At 38.1% G+C, this 16,990-nt stretch overlaps 1 protein-coding gene across 1 annotated transcript in view; it reads left to right on the top strand.

Annotated features, from left to right (window-relative positions):
- Positions 1-2,078: 2,078 nt before the first annotated feature.
- Positions 2,079-16,990, top strand: part of CDKL3 (cyclin dependent kinase like 3) — a 60,274-nt gene continuing 45,362 nt past the window's right edge. Inside the window, exons 1-4 of the mRNA XM_081035303.1 lie at positions 2,079-2,279; positions 2,679-2,861; positions 6,184-6,378; positions 15,731-15,909. Of these exons, the coding sequence (XP_080891429.1) occupies positions 2,697-2,861; positions 6,184-6,378; positions 15,731-15,909 (539 nt within the window). The 5' untranslated portion in view covers positions 2,079-2,279; positions 2,679-2,696. The remainder of the gene's footprint in view (positions 2,280-2,678; positions 2,862-6,183; positions 6,379-15,730; positions 15,910-16,990) is intronic.

The raw sequence follows: 16,990 nt of genomic DNA, 5'->3' as shown, positions 1-16,990 counted from the left end.
AATGCATCTTTTGGAGCAAAAATTAATATAAGACCTGGTCTTATTTTACTGTAAGACCAAATATAGTATAATACCGGGTCTTATATTTTTGCTCCAAAAGACACATTAGAGCTGATTGTCTGGCTAGGTCTTATTTTCGGGGAAACACAGTATTAACAAAAGAAGGATTAATTTTGAGCGGATACATCTTTTGGGGTGGAAAGAGAATGGGAAGCGTTTTTATCACGCAGACTGCCTCTTTGTTTTCGAGGGTAAGGTGGAAAGGGCCCACGTGATAGGTTATTTCGTTGGTGTTGACCAGAAAATTCTAGGTAACTAAGGTAGTCTGGAATTTTGTGGTCAAGACTGTTCCTGGGAGAGGTTGAAACTGCAATTAAATAAGGTATTAAATGTAGGTTTGGTATCATGGGCTTTCTGGTGATGCTACTTTGGGCCTGTGATTATTTTTAACAGTAGAAAGAATAGTTTTAAGCTATAATTTTATACTGCAGTGATTCTGTATCTCTAAACTGTGAGCTCACTGAGGGCAAGGACTCTGATTCGTGCCTTGTCCTTTACAAATACTTCGCTCAGAACAAATATTTAATAAATATGCTTACAGCAAGTCAGGGCCCACTAGGAGATTTACTTTAACATGCTTATCCTTAGAAAGTATTTTATAACAACGTTGAACAACTTTTTAAACGGAAAGACATTTCTGAATTTTTTTTGGTGATGATCAGCAAAAACCAACGATCACCTTCCTCTCCCACTCCTCTCTCAGTATAAACCTTAACATCATAGAAACGCCTGGGAAGCTTTTAAAATACCAATTCCTTTACCTTATCTCATTTAAATTAGGATCTTTGGGGGGTGGGGCCTTTTGAAAAACTCACCTATCCATCATGAGGGGTTTTCCTCACACTGCCTGCCATGACCCCCTCAAATAGGAGGGTCATAAAATACTGCCTGCAGTCACCCACAGATCAGGCCCTGGGACCCAAGAAAACCTCGCTCCAACCCACTCCTCAAACCAGACGCCCTAGGGTCCTGGACCAGGAAGTAGATAGTTGTGATTTTAATGTGCATGGCGGGGTGGAGCCAACTGGAGTAGAATTTATTGGATAATAATGATGCTTTCTCATTTAGGGGAAGCACAGTGAGATTTGGCCTTTTAACATTTAACTCTTTTTGCAAAAAAAAAAAAAAAAGAAAGAAATGAAAGCCCGCTCGCTGCAGTGATATCCTTGTTATTCATTGGAGGCGCTCACTGCAGCAAAATCCTATGTCTAGTTCTTAAGCAATTAGATAACCGCCTTTTTTGGTTTTTCTCCGTGCCCTTGTATGTCAATCCGTGTGTGGTAGAACTCTGAATTATTTGCTTTCCCAAAGGAGTTTTAGAGTTTTGACGTGTAGTGAGTTTTTAAAAAAGGATTACTACGAGTTCGAAAAAATTTAAACGCATCATTTCAGGTATTCAAGAAATGTTGATTTAGTTACCATCTTATCCCTATTTTAGGGATTAATGTCGATAGCTGAGGTCGAACTCAGTTTTCAAAGACAAACGGGGTCTGTGGGAAAAAGATTCCTATTTTTTTCTGTTTCTGTACTTTAAAGTATCGGTTTATTTTGTAAATGCATTATCCAGCTTGAACATAACTACGTAACTTAGAAAACTACGATTACACCAGCCTTGTGTGGAAGTCTCCCTTTACAAGCTGTCTCTACTTCATGATACCAGCCATCCTTTTAGGACCAAGCGCGAGCAGCAGGTGTTCTGCCTGGGAACACGTGCGACCCAGGTTGGACCAGAATCCGCCTCGGTTCCCCTTCCGTAGAGGATGTGCAGCCATTCACGCTGCAGTCAGCATGCTAATCCGCCCCCATCGCCGCTCAAAATCAACTTTGTATGGAGGCCCCAATTTGATCAACCGCAACCCGTACTCCCCACTCCCACCCCCGAGAGAACTTCCACTTCGCGTCCACCGGGAACTGGTTTCCGCGTCGTCTCATTTCCTCTTCCGGGTCAGGCCGCTGCGGCCGACGTTCCGGTCTTGCGCGTTAGGCCCCGAGCGCGAGGCCCGCGGCGCCGTTGCCATGGTAGTGGGCCGCCTGAGCCAGCGGGGCCAGCCGGCTGAGTGGGGTCGGTGTCGGGTTGCCCCGCCCGGAGCCAGGCCCGCGGGACTGGAGGATGGGCTGAGGCGGCGGTGGCTGCCGGGACGAGGTCGTCTGCAGGGCGAGGGGAGAGAAGCTGGTCCGGAACCCTAGGACATCTGGTTTGAGGAGCGGGCCGGACCCAGGTGTTCTTGGGTTCCGGGGCCTGTCCTGTGGGCGACTGCAGACAGTATTACGGGAACCTCATGTTTATCTGGGGCAGGACTGGAGGTGTGAGGACACCCCCCGACCCCCATGATGGATAGGTGACAAGTAGTGACAGATTAAATCGTAGTGCTGATGACACCCGAGCTAGCGGGAAGCTCCCGAAGTCCTGGGGAGGGCTGGACCCCCACAAGGACACTCCAGGGCCCAGCTCACAGTTTTCAAAGACAAACGGGGAAAGATCGCTGTCTTTTCTGTGTCTGTCTTTTCAAATGAAATTGAATTTTTATCTGCTAGAATTTCATTAAATAAATCACAGAGTAATTCTCCAGCTTGGATAAGTAAAACGTTTACCATTTCCTTTCCTTATTTCTATGAAGAAGAAGCCGGGCTTAAGAATGGAGATGTATGAAACCCTTGGAAAAGTAGGAGAGGGAAGTTACGGCACAGTCATGAAGTGTAAACATAAGAACACCGGGCAGATAGTGGCCATCAAAATATTTTATGAGAAACCAGAGAAATCTGTCAACAAAATCGCAACGAGAGAAATCAAGTTTCTCAAGGTTTGCTTCTTTTGCCTTAATCGCTCTCTGTAAGTCAAAAGAGAAGTTGTTGTGGAATAACACACATATATGGACGATTTCACTTGACACATATAGTAAGACATTTATCAGAAAAACCCCTCATGGTCCACGGTTTGTAATTTTATAACGATACAAGACATATAGGCTTCTGTATCATGTAACGAAAGTTATGCCAAGTGTTGTGCAATCATTATTAAGAAACATCCTAGATCTAACACTTACTGAAAGCGTCTGCTTTGTGCAAGGCGTCGTGCCAGATGCTGAAGCTCCCGTGAAGTAAAAGGCAGTACCTGTTCTTCAGGACTTGCATTATTCAGACAGTAGGACATACGAAAAAAAAAAACCACACTGAATAACAAGTGGCTCATGATAAGTGCCAAGTGATTAACACAAAGTCCTGTTGGGTGAGGAAGGTTTCTTGGAGGAGTTGAGACATGAATGTGGCCTTAAATGATGTGAAGGATTTACGTTAGAGGGAGGAACTGTTGTATTACAGGTCAGGGGAATAGCATCAGCTCAGAGAGGCCAACGCAGGACAAGGGACGAAGGGCAGAAACATGTGCTTGTAGCATTTCCTGCACAGAAATAGAAGTGAGATTAGAGAAGTAAGTTGGAGATGTGTTTTAAAACCTTGTCTTGGGGGCTAAGGAGTTAAGTGTTGATTTTTGTAAGAGGTGAAGGTCTGGAATTCAAAGAAACCATAAATATAAATCTGGCACTATTTTAAAAAAATAGATTAGAGGACTGAGAGAATGAAAATATGCTTGTGAAAGAGTTTAATTCAGGAATACTGGTAAATGTAGTGGGGGTCCTTGCTGGAACGCAGCAATTTGAATGGAAAGTAAAGTTAGAATCTAATATATTGCAAAAGAAGACATGAAAGAGTGTAAAAAGAAGTAGAAGAGGAGGAGTCTAAGGCATCTTTGAGGTTGGGTGAGTGCTATCATTAGAAACATGTAAGATCCAACAGAGACATGGTTTGGGAACTAGTTCAGTTCTAGGAATGTTGAATTTGAGGTGACAGGAATACATTTAAGTAAAGATGACCAGTAGGCTTTTAGAAATGGGGGACATTATCAGGAGCAATCAGGGCGAAAGATATTAATAGAATTTTGTGTAGGTATGACAGGTCAACACCTGTCATACCTGGAGTGTGAAGAAAGGAGCATTAATATTTCTAGGTGATTGATTGGTTATAAAACTAGCAATTAAAAATGTTTAAATGTATATGTGTTTTATATATTAGAATTTATCTAGATGCTTTAAGGTTTATGACTTAGCCAATGTAGCCTAGATGTTTTATGTGATGAAGAAAACAGATACTCTTGTTCATTTTTATCTGATGCAAAAGTAATATTCTTTGTAAGTGTATTAGATATGATAGATCGATTTGCTTTCTAAATAGATGAACTATATTAGGCATATGCGGATTGTTGGAACTGTTCTATTTCTAGACAATGAAAAGGAAAGTTAAAGTCAGTTAAGATGTTATAATTTTGTGAAAGATACCAGTCCTTATCCTCATAACCTAAAACATACTAATACTGTAAGGTAACTGTTGTGAAAATCTGATTAGGAGAACTTTTCCCAGGCAATAGCTTTCAATATCGTTCACTCTTTCTTCAAGTCTGCTGCATGATTATTTTTTTCTACTTAATCATTTTGTAAAAACCAATATGTGGCAAGAACACAGAGATGAATTTAAAAATGTACTTTACTATTACAATTTTTATGCAGACTATTTTGAGACACCTTAACTATTCGTATTGGTTTATTTCTTATAGAACTGTTAGTTTAATTCCACAAAACAGATTTCTTGGATTAGTTAACATTCTTAGTCTAAAATGATAGCCATAGTGAATGAAATTGAATTTTTATCTGCTAGAATTTCATTAAATAAATCACAGAGTAATTAATGAGAACGTCTGTAGAAAAGAGAACATTTCCTAATCATGAAGGAAAACAAAGGTAAACAACTTGAAAAGGGGTAATGGAGCATTTCTAGGGGCTTCATGGTTTATCTGAGAAAGTACCTGGATCCTTACCCTGGGTGGACCTTCCCTAGTGCTTATTCATTCACATTCACCCTTCACTGCTTTGCCTTTAAAAGACTGGACAGGAAACCAGTATTTTTCCTTACTGAAAGATTAATATTGTAGTGTCCAAAAGCAGTCAGTTCTTTTCACTCTGCCAGCATGTTGTTGCTGCAGCACTCGGCATTTTGCCAACTGGGGAAATTGGGAGCAAAAATAGGAAAGGAATCTGGCATTATATTTTGACATGTTTTTCTATTTGTCATGTTTTAAAGACTGGTTTATGTATTAATACAAATAAGTAGAAAAATTTATATTGTGCCATTAGAATACAGGCAAATATTTTTCATAAAACTATACTTTTGTAATGAATCCAACATTGAAAATATACCCCTTAATTTTTAGCCAAATGAATAAATATTTTTGGTAATTTGAAAAAATTAAATATTTGAGAATTGATTGTAATTAAATAAGTGTGTTAAAAAATAGAATAAGCAGCATGAAATAGTAAACCTCATTTGTTTTCTAAGCTGACAACACATTATTTTTGACGTTTTGAAATTATTTTAACAGTAATTGTTAGTAGCCTAAAAAGATGTTTTGTTTAATAGAATACTAGAATGTTACTCTAGTAGGATAGAATAGAATAATGCTCTATAGAGTAGAACAAAAGTGTAACCACAAATAATTGTATATTTATGTAAATTTGATATAAATTGGTATTTCATATATCTGAAAAGTTTCTAGATAGTTTGATACTTTTGTTCCACTGCGATGAATTTATAATGTCCACCTGGAACTTAGGTTTTACTTTCAAGAGCTTAGGACCAAACTCAGAGAATAATTAATTTCTATAAATTCGGATCACATACTCAGTGGCATTGAAATCCATGCTCATTTGAAAATATAAGGACCTTTTAAATTTTAGATGTTAAATTTAACCACAAACCAAGTTAAAGAATAGTAAGATGTCTCTTGGCAGCTTACCAAGTTGCATTAAAGTACATGAACCCTAAATTATTTTAATAAGCAACCAAATGCTAACTTGAAGTAATCTGTTTCCCTTTGTTCTATAAATATCAATCATGAAATAGATGAACATTTTCTTAAAATAAGAATGTAAGCAAATCAGTTGAGAAATTCCTGTTGAAATGCATGGAGGAAAAGAAGCTGAGAATATTTCCGCTTTTTAAAATGATTTGGGTGTTATATATACAAATTATGGTGTATGAAGTAATTCATTAAAAATCTGTCTCTTTTGTCAATAGCAATTTCGTCATGAAAACCTGGTCAATCTGATTGAAGTTTTTAGACAGAAAAAGAAAATTCATTTGGTGTTTGAATTTATTGACCACACAATATTAGATGAGTTACAACATTATTGTCATGGACTAGAGAGTAAACGACTTAGAAAATACCTCTTCCAGATCCTTCGAGCAATTGACTATCTTCACAATAATAATGTAAGTGCTTTAGAGTAAGTCAAACAATCAGATGTATATGAATCACAAGTGCCCTTTAGACACTGTTCTACTTTTATGAAGGTGGTTAAAATGCCAGTGGGATCACTACTTTACAACTTTGTTGCAGAACCAAAAAACAGATTGAGCGCACAATATTTATAGGGCAGACCAACTATGGGATACTAACGGAGGTATTAATAATTTGGTATAGAGGAATCAAGAGTCAACGGGCATCTTTTATTAACGAAAACACATTAAAAAACATTGGCAGTCAGGCGAGCTCAAAAGAAGGGAGGTTTGACGGTAGGCACTGGAAACTAGGCCAGGAGACTAGCAAGTAAATGTGGATGCCTTTAGGGAAAGAGGGAGAAATAAAGCAGCTGAGAAATATAGAGCCTTGTTTAACTTATAAAAAAATCAAAAAAGGAAGGAAGGTCCACGGTTCTGATTCTTAGTGTTGCCTTTAACCTTGCTTAATATGTGTTTAGTTTAGCAGGTTTTTATGGAGATACTTTGTTCCTAACATGAGCTCTACTTTCTGGAAAGTTAGATGTGTTTTCAGGAAATAACAGTAAAAGCCTCAAAAATAGTTTTATTAGTGATACAAGCATAACATCTATCTATCCCAGGCTTTTTCAGACATCTTACTTAATAATTTTCTGTCTTGATAATAGTGCATCCTATTTTGCAGCTTTGAAATATATATGTTTGTGATAGCAACTGGAATTCAGATAGTGATTTCCCTGCTAGTTGGATCCATGGGGAGGTAGTATAATGTAATAGTTAAAAGCACACAGTGTTTGGAATCAGACTATCTTGAGTTTTCACCCACCAGCTTATCTATGGAGAACCACACAACTTGTGCACTTCACAGCTTGCACAATGAAAGCTAGCAGCCCCATTACTCTGTGGTCCCCCGAAAATCATCGGACTTCTCTGAGCCTCGTTTTCCTCATCTGTGAAATGATACCTCACAAATTTTTTGTAAAGATCGAGTTAGATAATAGGTATAAAGTGTTTAGCACTGTATCAGGCACGTTTTAAGTTCTCAATAAATAGTGCTGGTAGGGAATCAGGAATAGCCATGTTGTCCCTACAGTTTCTTATCTATAGTAGATTTTAAAAATGTTTTGGGACTAAAGGGAGATACCCGTATGAGCTAGACTGAGAGTAGAAGACTTCAAAGAGGAGGTAAAACTAAAGTAAGTACAGTTTTGAACGGCAGCTAGGATTTCACTAGGAAGAAATACATTCAGATGGGGTACTGCTGTGAGAAGAGGGAGGGCTGAGCAGGGGACTGCAGAGAGTGGTGATAAGTCAGCCTACAGAGACCAGGTAAAGCGAGATAAAAATGCACAGGTGCCCTGGGGAGAGGTTTCCCAGAACACTGATACTCATCCTGAGGAGTTTGGACTTTTTCCTGAGGACACTGGGAAACCATGGAAGGTTTTTGAGCATTGCTATAATAGGATAAAAACAAAACCCAAGCTTATTTTGACAAAAGTGGAGAAGTGTGGAGAAAGACAGGGAGATCAGGGGAGAGGCCATTGTGACAGCCCAGGTGAAGTAGTAGGTGAAGTAGTAGGGCTTAGAATAGTATAGTGGCAATGCGAAGGAGAGGAAGGGTGATGGGGGAGATGATGGAAACACGGCAAAAGAGAAAAATGACAGGATTTGGGAACCTCTTAGATATAAGAGGGATGCAAACAAAGGGAGAAATCAAAGATAGCATCCAAGATTTTTAATTTGAGAGCAGGAGAATTATGCTGACATCGGCAGTAACTGATTTTAGAAGGGGAATTGCTTGTGTGTAGGTACATGAATATATTTTAAAGGACAGTGAGAATTTGTAAGTAAAAATAGTGGTTAGCCATTATATAACATGGCCTTAGGAAGTTGTCAGAATTGGATATGCAGATTTGGGAATCTTCCTCTTACAGACCATGGTTGAAGAGAGAAAGATGGATTACTCTTGAAGGGAGAGAGAAAAGTAAAGGTAGTCCTCAGCACCAAGTGCAGAAGAATATCCATGAGGGTATGTGAGGCAGCAAAGAGGCCTATACGAGGGCACTCACTTTCTTTTATTCTCTGTATCTAGGACCCGGAATAAAATGATCCCTGTCCCTCACCTCACGGAATGTTATAAAGTTAGTTACCTTTGAGAATTAAGGCAGCAATGACTGAAGTGACAAGGTCCTTTTCATGTTGACAAAAATCAAGAAAGGAAAAGTTGGGGCGGCCAGTTGGCTCAGTTGGTTAGAGCGCAGTGCTCCTAACACCAAGCTCACCGGTTGGATCCCCACATGGGCCAGTGAGCTGCGCCCTCCACAACTAGATTGAAAACAATGACTTGACTTGGAGCTCATGGGTCCTGGAAAAACATACTGTTCCCCAATATTCCCCAATAAAAATTAAAATAAAAAAAGAAAGGAAAATTTTATTTTCCTAATGTCTCCAAATTTAAAATGACTGGGTTTTTATATAATTGAAATGTCTGAGATATTGTCTATCATGATACCCCATGTTCCTCTTAATAAGAACTCATGAAGTCAAATACAGTTCAGTATCAACAAAAGCTCTTTATCTCCAGGAGTATTTGTTTACCTTCTTTTATTTAATAATGAAAACATTTTCTTTTTTATGTTGGTTTCTAGACAGCTCAAATAGAAATTTAATGTTCAGTTGCAGTAACAAATTATAGGAATCTTAGTTTATCTTTTCCATTCCGGTTGTTTTTATAATTGAAAGTGTTGATCTGGTTAATATTATAAGCCTCTTCAAAACCATTTTGGAAGCAGTCAGAATTTAAATGCAAATATTTGGCCACTTACAGGAGAGAAATGGTTATTCATTCTCTCATTTGTTTAGTCAACAAATATTTATTGAGCATCTTCTGGTAACAAACATGGATTGTACTAGGTGCAGATGATGCAGCCTTGAGTAAAAGACTTGGTTCCTACCCTTATGAAGCTTATTAAATTTTATCCAGTTTTTAGTAAACTTGAGGAATTATAAATAATTCTGATTAATACCTAAAGACTGTCCATCTTCCTTAGCCCCAACCCCACCCCCACTCCACAAAGCCCCGCTTCCCTAAATTTAGGCCTCTTTTACATATTTTCTTTTTTCTATTCTGCCATCTTTGACGTGCCTTCTTGAATATTTTCTTAACTCTGCTTTTGGATTTTAAACTCAAAGTCTTTCAAATAAGGAATTATTATTATTTGAACAATATTGTTAACATTTTAATATTACTTAATATATTTTAATATATTGTTAATATTTTGCTATATGCTTCATCTATTTTGTTTTCTGAAGTATTTTAAAGTAAGTTATAGGCAACCTGACATTTTTATCCCTAAATACTCCACTATGTATCCCTTCAACAAATACATGGTTTCCTATATAACTTCACAATCATTATTACATCGCATAATTAACAGTAATTCCCTACTACCATCTAATACCGAATTTCTATTAAAACTTACCCGATTGTTCCTAAAATGTCTTTTACAGCTGATTTGTTAAAATTGGGATCCAATTAAGGACTGAACTTTCCATTTGGTTTTTGGGGTACATAGGGAATTCCCACTTTTGCAGTCTGCCTCAGACATCCTTATCCAGCCTCTTTCTGGAAGCTATTGGCTTATTTTTTCATATATGCATTAACATTTAATTGTATAACATCTGATTGAAAAGTCGATTGAATAGAAGCTTCAGGTGATTCAGACCCAGGGTCCCTGAGATGGGTATTTAAATTCAAGCACATAGGGCTATATAGAGCAGAGGTATTATAAATCAGATTGTAATATGGAGTTTTATGCAGTTCTAGAGCATTCCACTGCAAGGTAAAGGAGAATCAAACTATTGTTTGAGTTCAAAGTCTGTTAACACTGTATACAAAATTATTATTTTGTATACAAAATATACAAAATACAAAAGGGACCAAAGACCTAAATGTAAGAGCTAAAACTATAAAACACTTAGGAGAAAACATAGGCGAACATCTATATGAGCGTGAGTTAGGTAATAGTTCTTTAGCTATGACACTAAAAGCAATCAAAGAAAAAATAGACAAATTGGACTTCACCAAAATTTAAAACTTTTGCATCAAAGGACACCATCAAGAAGATAAAAAATCACAGAATGGGAGAAAATATTTACAGATCATCCAATAAGCATCTAGTATTCAAGATATATAAAATACAACTCAACAACAAAAAAACCCCAAATAATCCAGTTTAAAAATGGACAAAAGACTTGAATAGACATTTCTCCAAAGAAGGTATACAAATGTATGATAGAACATGAAATGATGCTCAGTATCATTAGTCATTATGGAAATGCAAATCAAAATCACAATGAGATACCACTTCACACCCACTGGGCTGGCTGTAATTTATAAAATAGACAATAACAAATGTTGGTGAGGAAGTAGAGAAATTAGAACCCTCAAACACTGCTGTTGGTAACATAAAATTGTGTAGCTGCAATGGAAAACAATTTGGCAGTTCCTCAAAAAGTTAAGCATAGAATAACTATGTTACCTAGCAATTCTACTCCTAGGTGTCTACCCAAGAGAATTGAAAACATATGTTCACATAAAAACCTGCATAGGAATGTTCATAGCAGCATTTTTCATAATAGTGAAAAAGTGGAAACAACTCAAATGTATATCAGCTGATGAATAAGGTAAATCCATACAATGGAATTTATTCAGCCACAAAAAGAAATGAAGTACGCATACATGTTACAGCATGAATAAACCTTGAAAACATGTTAAATGAAAAGTCAGATGCAAAAGACTACATGGTATAAAATTCCATTTAAATGAAATATCCGGAACAAGCAAATTCATATTTGTATATGTTCTTTGAAGAAATGTCTATTCAAGACCTTTACCCATTTTAAAATTGGGTTATTTATCTTTTGTATTTTATATATTTTGTATTTTATACATTTTGGATACTAGATTGTATTTTACATATTTTGGATACTGGATGCTAATCAGATATAATTTGCAAATGTTTTCTACCACTCTGGGTTTGTTTTTTTTTCTTTCTTTCTTGGTAGTGTTCTATTTAATTCTTTTTTTTGTAATTTCTTTCTCCTTATAGATATCCTTTATTTGGTGAGATATTGTGTTCATATTTTTCTGTATTTCTTTAGATATGGTTTCCTGAAGCTTTGAACATATTTAAAATAGCTGATTATAATCTTTATCTTGTAAGTTTAATGTCTGGGCTTCCTCAGGAAAAGTTTCTTATTGACTGCTTTTCTTTCCTGTGTATGGGCCATACTTGTTTCTATGTATACCTTTTTTTTTTTTGAAATTTGTAATTTTTTTTTTTTTGAAAACTGGACATTTAATGTAATGCGGCAACTCTGGAAATTTGTTTTCCATCTCTCAGGGTTTGTTGTGGCTCTTTGTTTAGTTACTTTCCTGAACTAATTCTGTGAAGTCTGTATTCATCCTCATGTGTGACCACTGAAATCTTTGTTCAGTTAGCTCAGTGGTTAGCTAATGATTGGTCACAGATTTCCTTAAATGTCAGAAACCAATAAATCTCTCAGCCTTATTTACTGAGGGGCCTCTCTCTGTGCGTTGGGACATGCTTTGAACGTTCAGGCAGACAGTTTACAACTCCACCTTAGCCTTACTTACCCTTCCTGCTTGTGCAATGGCTCAGTGTCGACCAGAGGTGAGAGCTTAGGACCATCTCCGATCTTTCCTGGGCATGTGCACAGCTCTACATGTGGCATTCTTGATTCTCAGGAATATGTTAGAGCTTTTCAGACCCTTTATGGACATCTGACTTCCAGCCTTCCTCTTTAAGTAGTTTGGTCAGCTTGTTTTTTGTCCTGGTGCAGCTCCCTCAGGTGGCTATAATGGTCTACATTATAGAACTGTCAGAACTGCTAATTCTGACAAAGGCCTCAAGAAGGAAAGGCTGGTCACACTGGGCAAACTGAGTTAGATGCAATAAGGATAAGCCTTCTCGTGGGATTTTTCAGTGACTTGCTGGACAGATCAGATAATGACAGTTACCTGGGAATGGGGCTTTGGAGGAGATATAACCCTGTTGATTTTGGAGGCTGTTGGTTTACAAGGCTACCAGGAGCTGGGGAGAGGGGAACAGAAATAGGGCAAGCTAAGAATACTACCGGGCCATATGGTCAGTTTATGTTTTCACTTTTTAAAGAAACTGCCAACCTGTTTTCCAAAGTGGCTGCCCCATTTCACATCCCCACCAACAATGCATTCTACATCCTCCCCAATATGTGTTATTGTCTTTTTTATATAGGCATTCTGACGGGTGTGAAGTGGTATCTTTTTTTTTTTTTTTGAGAAGTTAAACTGTCTTTATTCACAGATGACATAATTATCTGTAGAAAATTCTGTGGAATCTACAAATAAGTTAACAGAACTAAGTTTATCAAGGTTGTAGGAGACAAGATCAATATACTAAAATTAATTGTATTTCCATGTGTTAGCAACAAACAATCAGATATTGAAATTTAAAATACCATTACAATAGCATCCAAAAAATGAAATATTTAGGGAAGATCTGACAGAAGATGAACAAGACCTATCACTGAAGATTTCTAAACATTGGTGAGAGAAGTGAAAGAAGACCTACACAAATAAAAATACTATGTTTACGGAGGTCTTAATTTGATGGTGGAAGACCACGGAGAATGTTGTCAAAACATAGAATTTGAAAAGATGGGATTCAGAGAGTGCTTGCTTTTCAAGAATAACAAAATTCCTCATATAGTCGCGGTGTTAGCTGTTGAAAAGAATGAGAATACTAGGGTATCAACCAGATTGATCTTTCTGCCCCATGGTTAGAGCACTGAGGAGGAGGGTTATGGATCTGTAGTGAGCAGAATGTGTGAAGTGGTATCTTAATGTGGTTTTTCATGTCTATTTTTGTTCACATTATATTCTCAGATTTTGGCATAGTGGCTGGCATGTAGTAATCACCCCATAAAAGTAAAAAAAAAGATTAATATAGTTGTATAGATGGCAGCTTTAAGGTTGCTTATTACCCTAAGTTAATTTTTTGGCCATTCGTGGGTGGAGACTGAGTCAAAACAAAGCCAATCCCAAAGATTTATAGCAGTAATCTGTATACACAAGGAAAGATCCCACATTTCTGTCACTGAGATATTTTCACTTGTGCTGTGAAACATTTTCGGTGATGAGAACATACTTTATTCATTTGACAAAATTTTTAAATGCCTTCTTTGTTTTAGGCACTGTACTGGGCCCTGGGGATATAGCTTGAACAAGACAGACATTCATCTATTTGCTGTCATGGAGCTTACAGTCTAGTGGGAGTTACAAACAAGTAAACAGGCAATTAATATTATAGTACGACAAATTCTGTGATGGGCACGTGCAGAATGATGTGGGAACATCTAATACAAGCATCTAAGCTGAGACCTGAGGAAGTAATTGGCCAGGAAAGTGTTCCAGGCAGTTGGAACAGCCTCAGCAAATACATAGACATGAGACAAACACTGGAAAATTGGGAAGCTAATAGTCTATAGATTAAAGAATTAAAGAAGGAGGTTGATAAGCTGAGCAGGGAGCAAATCCTACATGGCCATTTTAAGGAGTTTCAATTTTGTCCTGTAGGATGGGGAATCCTTAAAAGATGAGAAGTAAAGAAGTGACATGATCACACATGATTTTATAATAGTATTGTAACTTCTTTGCGGACAGGGGATTGGAGGGGATCAGAGTAAGTTCAGGGAGACCAGTTGGTGGTGTAGTAATTTTCAGTGAGAAAGCTGAGGGGACTTGAACTAGAGAGAGAAATAGATGGGTTGAGAGGGTATGGGAGCTGAGAGAGAAAAAATGGTTTGGTTTCTGGCTTGAGACTTGGGGTCACTAAAGGACTGTGTGGATAAGAACAAATAGTTTTGGGGGAGAAGATGATACAGTTAGTTGTGGATTTGCTGAGTGGGACTTCTTGTAGAATTCCACTTCTTGTGGAAACCAGGAGAGATAGCTTGGTTAGACATAGAAATGTAGAAATCATCAGTGTATGGATAGTTACTAAATCTGTAAGAGTAGATGAAATTGAGATGGAGCAGCCAATAGGTGAGAAGAAGCCCAAGGGAGTATGGTTTCCCCATAACCAAGAGAAGAAAGTGGTCCAAAAAAAAAAAGTAGATGAGGGACAGCCCAGTGGCTCAGGCGATTGGAGCTCCATGCTCCTAGTTCCCAAGGCTGCCGGTTCGATTCCTGCATGGCCCAGTGGGCTCTCAACCACAAGGTTGCCAGTTCAATTCCTCGACTCCCGCAAGGGATGGTGGGCATGGTGGGCAGCGCCCCCTGCAACTAAAATTGAACACGGCACCTTGAGCTGAGCTGCCACTGAGCTCCCAGATGGCTCAGTAGGTTGGAGCACATCCTCTCAACCACAAGGTTGCTGGTTTGACTCCCGCAAGGGATGGTGGGCTGTGCACCCTGCAACTAGAAAAATGGCAACTGGACCTGGAGCTGAGCTGCCCCCTCCACAACTACGATTGAAAGGACAACAACTTGACTTGGAAAAAAGTCCTGGAAGTACACACTGTTCCCCAATAAAGTCCTGTTCCCCTTCCCCAATAAAATATTTTTTAAAAAGAAAAGTAGATGAGTTTGTCCAGGAAGCATGATGTATGAGAAGAGAAAGCCTAAGACCAAAAACCTGCATTCAAGGGGCAGATAGAGAAAGAGCTGCCACAGCTATAGAAGGAGACTGGGAGAATCTTAGGTCCCAGAAATCAGGAATGGAGGAATGGTTGGCAACACTTATACACTGAGATATCAAGTAAGACATGTATTGAGGGGTGTCTAATGGGTGTAGCGACAATGAAGTTGATGACTTTGGGAAGGGCAGTTTAATGAAATGTGGGAGTAGAAGACAGATTACATTACCTTGAGGAGTGAATGATTGGTTAGAAAATGACAATGATTGGTTAGAAAGTGATGACTGGGTAAAGATAAGGTTTAGCTGTGAAGGAAATAAGGGAAGTATCTGGATTGTGCCATGGAGTTAAAGGAAAGTTAAACTTTTTTCATTTTCTTTTGATTACTTTTCCTGTTAGGAATCTGATTTACCTTTTTGGTATTATGTCTATTTTCTTGGCTTCATTTCATTTTGAGATGATTGATGGGACAAGAATTGAAAATATATAACTACTTAGCTTTTGCATTGTGTAGTTAACCCTTTGCATGTGGTAAGAAAATAGCTTCGTTGTCTTAGTTAGATTTTCTCAGTATAAGTTTTGAGAGATTCTCTAAGTAATGAAACTTCATTTTATCATATTGCATCTTCTGCTTGTTTTTTTTTAGATCATTCATCGAGATATAAAACCTGAGAACATTTTAGTATCCAAATCAGGAATTACGAAACTCTGTGACTTCGGCTTTGCACGAACACTAGCAGCTCCTGGGGACATTTATACAGACTATGTGGCCACACGCTGGTACAGAGCTCCAGAATTAGTATTAAAAGATACCTCGTATGGAAAGTATGTATATTTGGGGATGTTGCCTGTCCTTTCCTAATCATTTTTCCCCCCTTGTATATCTGTTAACCCCACTACTGATATCCCCTCTGCCTTCTGTCTCTGGCTTGGGGCTAAAAAGCCACACCTCGAAATAGAGCAGAGAGTTCCTGTAGGCACCTGCCCTGCCCTGCTGGCTACTGACATTGCCCCATTGCCCTTGGACTCGGTGGCCCCAGCCCAGGAGACCTATGCAGACCTCCCTCAGGCTATATCCCTGGGGCTTTAAGTTGTGCCTCACCCTTGGCAGAGTTGCCTCCTCCACTTATCTTTAACCTCTCTGTTCTGCAAAGATTTTAAAATCGTTTCCCTCACTCTGCCAGTGTTACCATAGGAACTGCCAAGTTTCCTATTTTCTGGATTACGGTCCTGTCTTTGCAAAGACTGGCAAGTAATGATTTTTAAATTATACCGTCCCAGATGCCTCACAAAGTAGCATGGTCTCAGTTTATTGTGAAACAATAGAAACAGTATATGAAACTGCCACCTAATATGCAAATAATTCATCTTGAAAAGAGCGTAAAGGGACCAAGTTGTACAACTTAATACAAGGAATGGAGGGGGGATGGTTCTCACATGCCGTTCTTAGAAACCATTATTCTGGTTTTTGTAATAATATCTAACATTAACAAGCACTTACTTTATTCCAGAAACTATTCTAAATGCTTTACATGCCTTAAATCATTTGATTTCCACAAAAAACCTATAATGAAGGTGCTATTATCATCCTCATTTTAAATAAGAAGACACTAGGGCACAGAAAGGTAAACTAATTTGCTTGAAGTCACTCAGAGTACCTTTTCAACTATACTTTCCACTGATGCCCTATGCGACCATCTCTCTGCCTCAGTTTCTTTATCTGTATAGTGGAAATAATAATAGGGCCAACTTCCAAGTTTGTTGTGAGGATGAAATGATTTAATGAATGAAAAAGGTTCAAATGTAGTAAATGCTCAGTAAATGTAGCCTCTATAAGATCTATCTAAGTCCCAGTTTTACCGTCTCTTCACGATGTAGCTTAAATTCCTCTTCTAATGTATTCCTA

The sequence above is a fragment of the Rhinolophus hipposideros genome (genome assembly GCF_964194185.1).
Source record: "Rhinolophus hipposideros genome assembly, chromosome: 23".
Taxonomy (NCBI): Eukaryota; Metazoa; Chordata; class Mammalia; order Chiroptera; family Rhinolophidae; genus Rhinolophus; species Rhinolophus hipposideros.
This window is presented reverse-complemented; position numbering and strand designations above follow the sequence as displayed.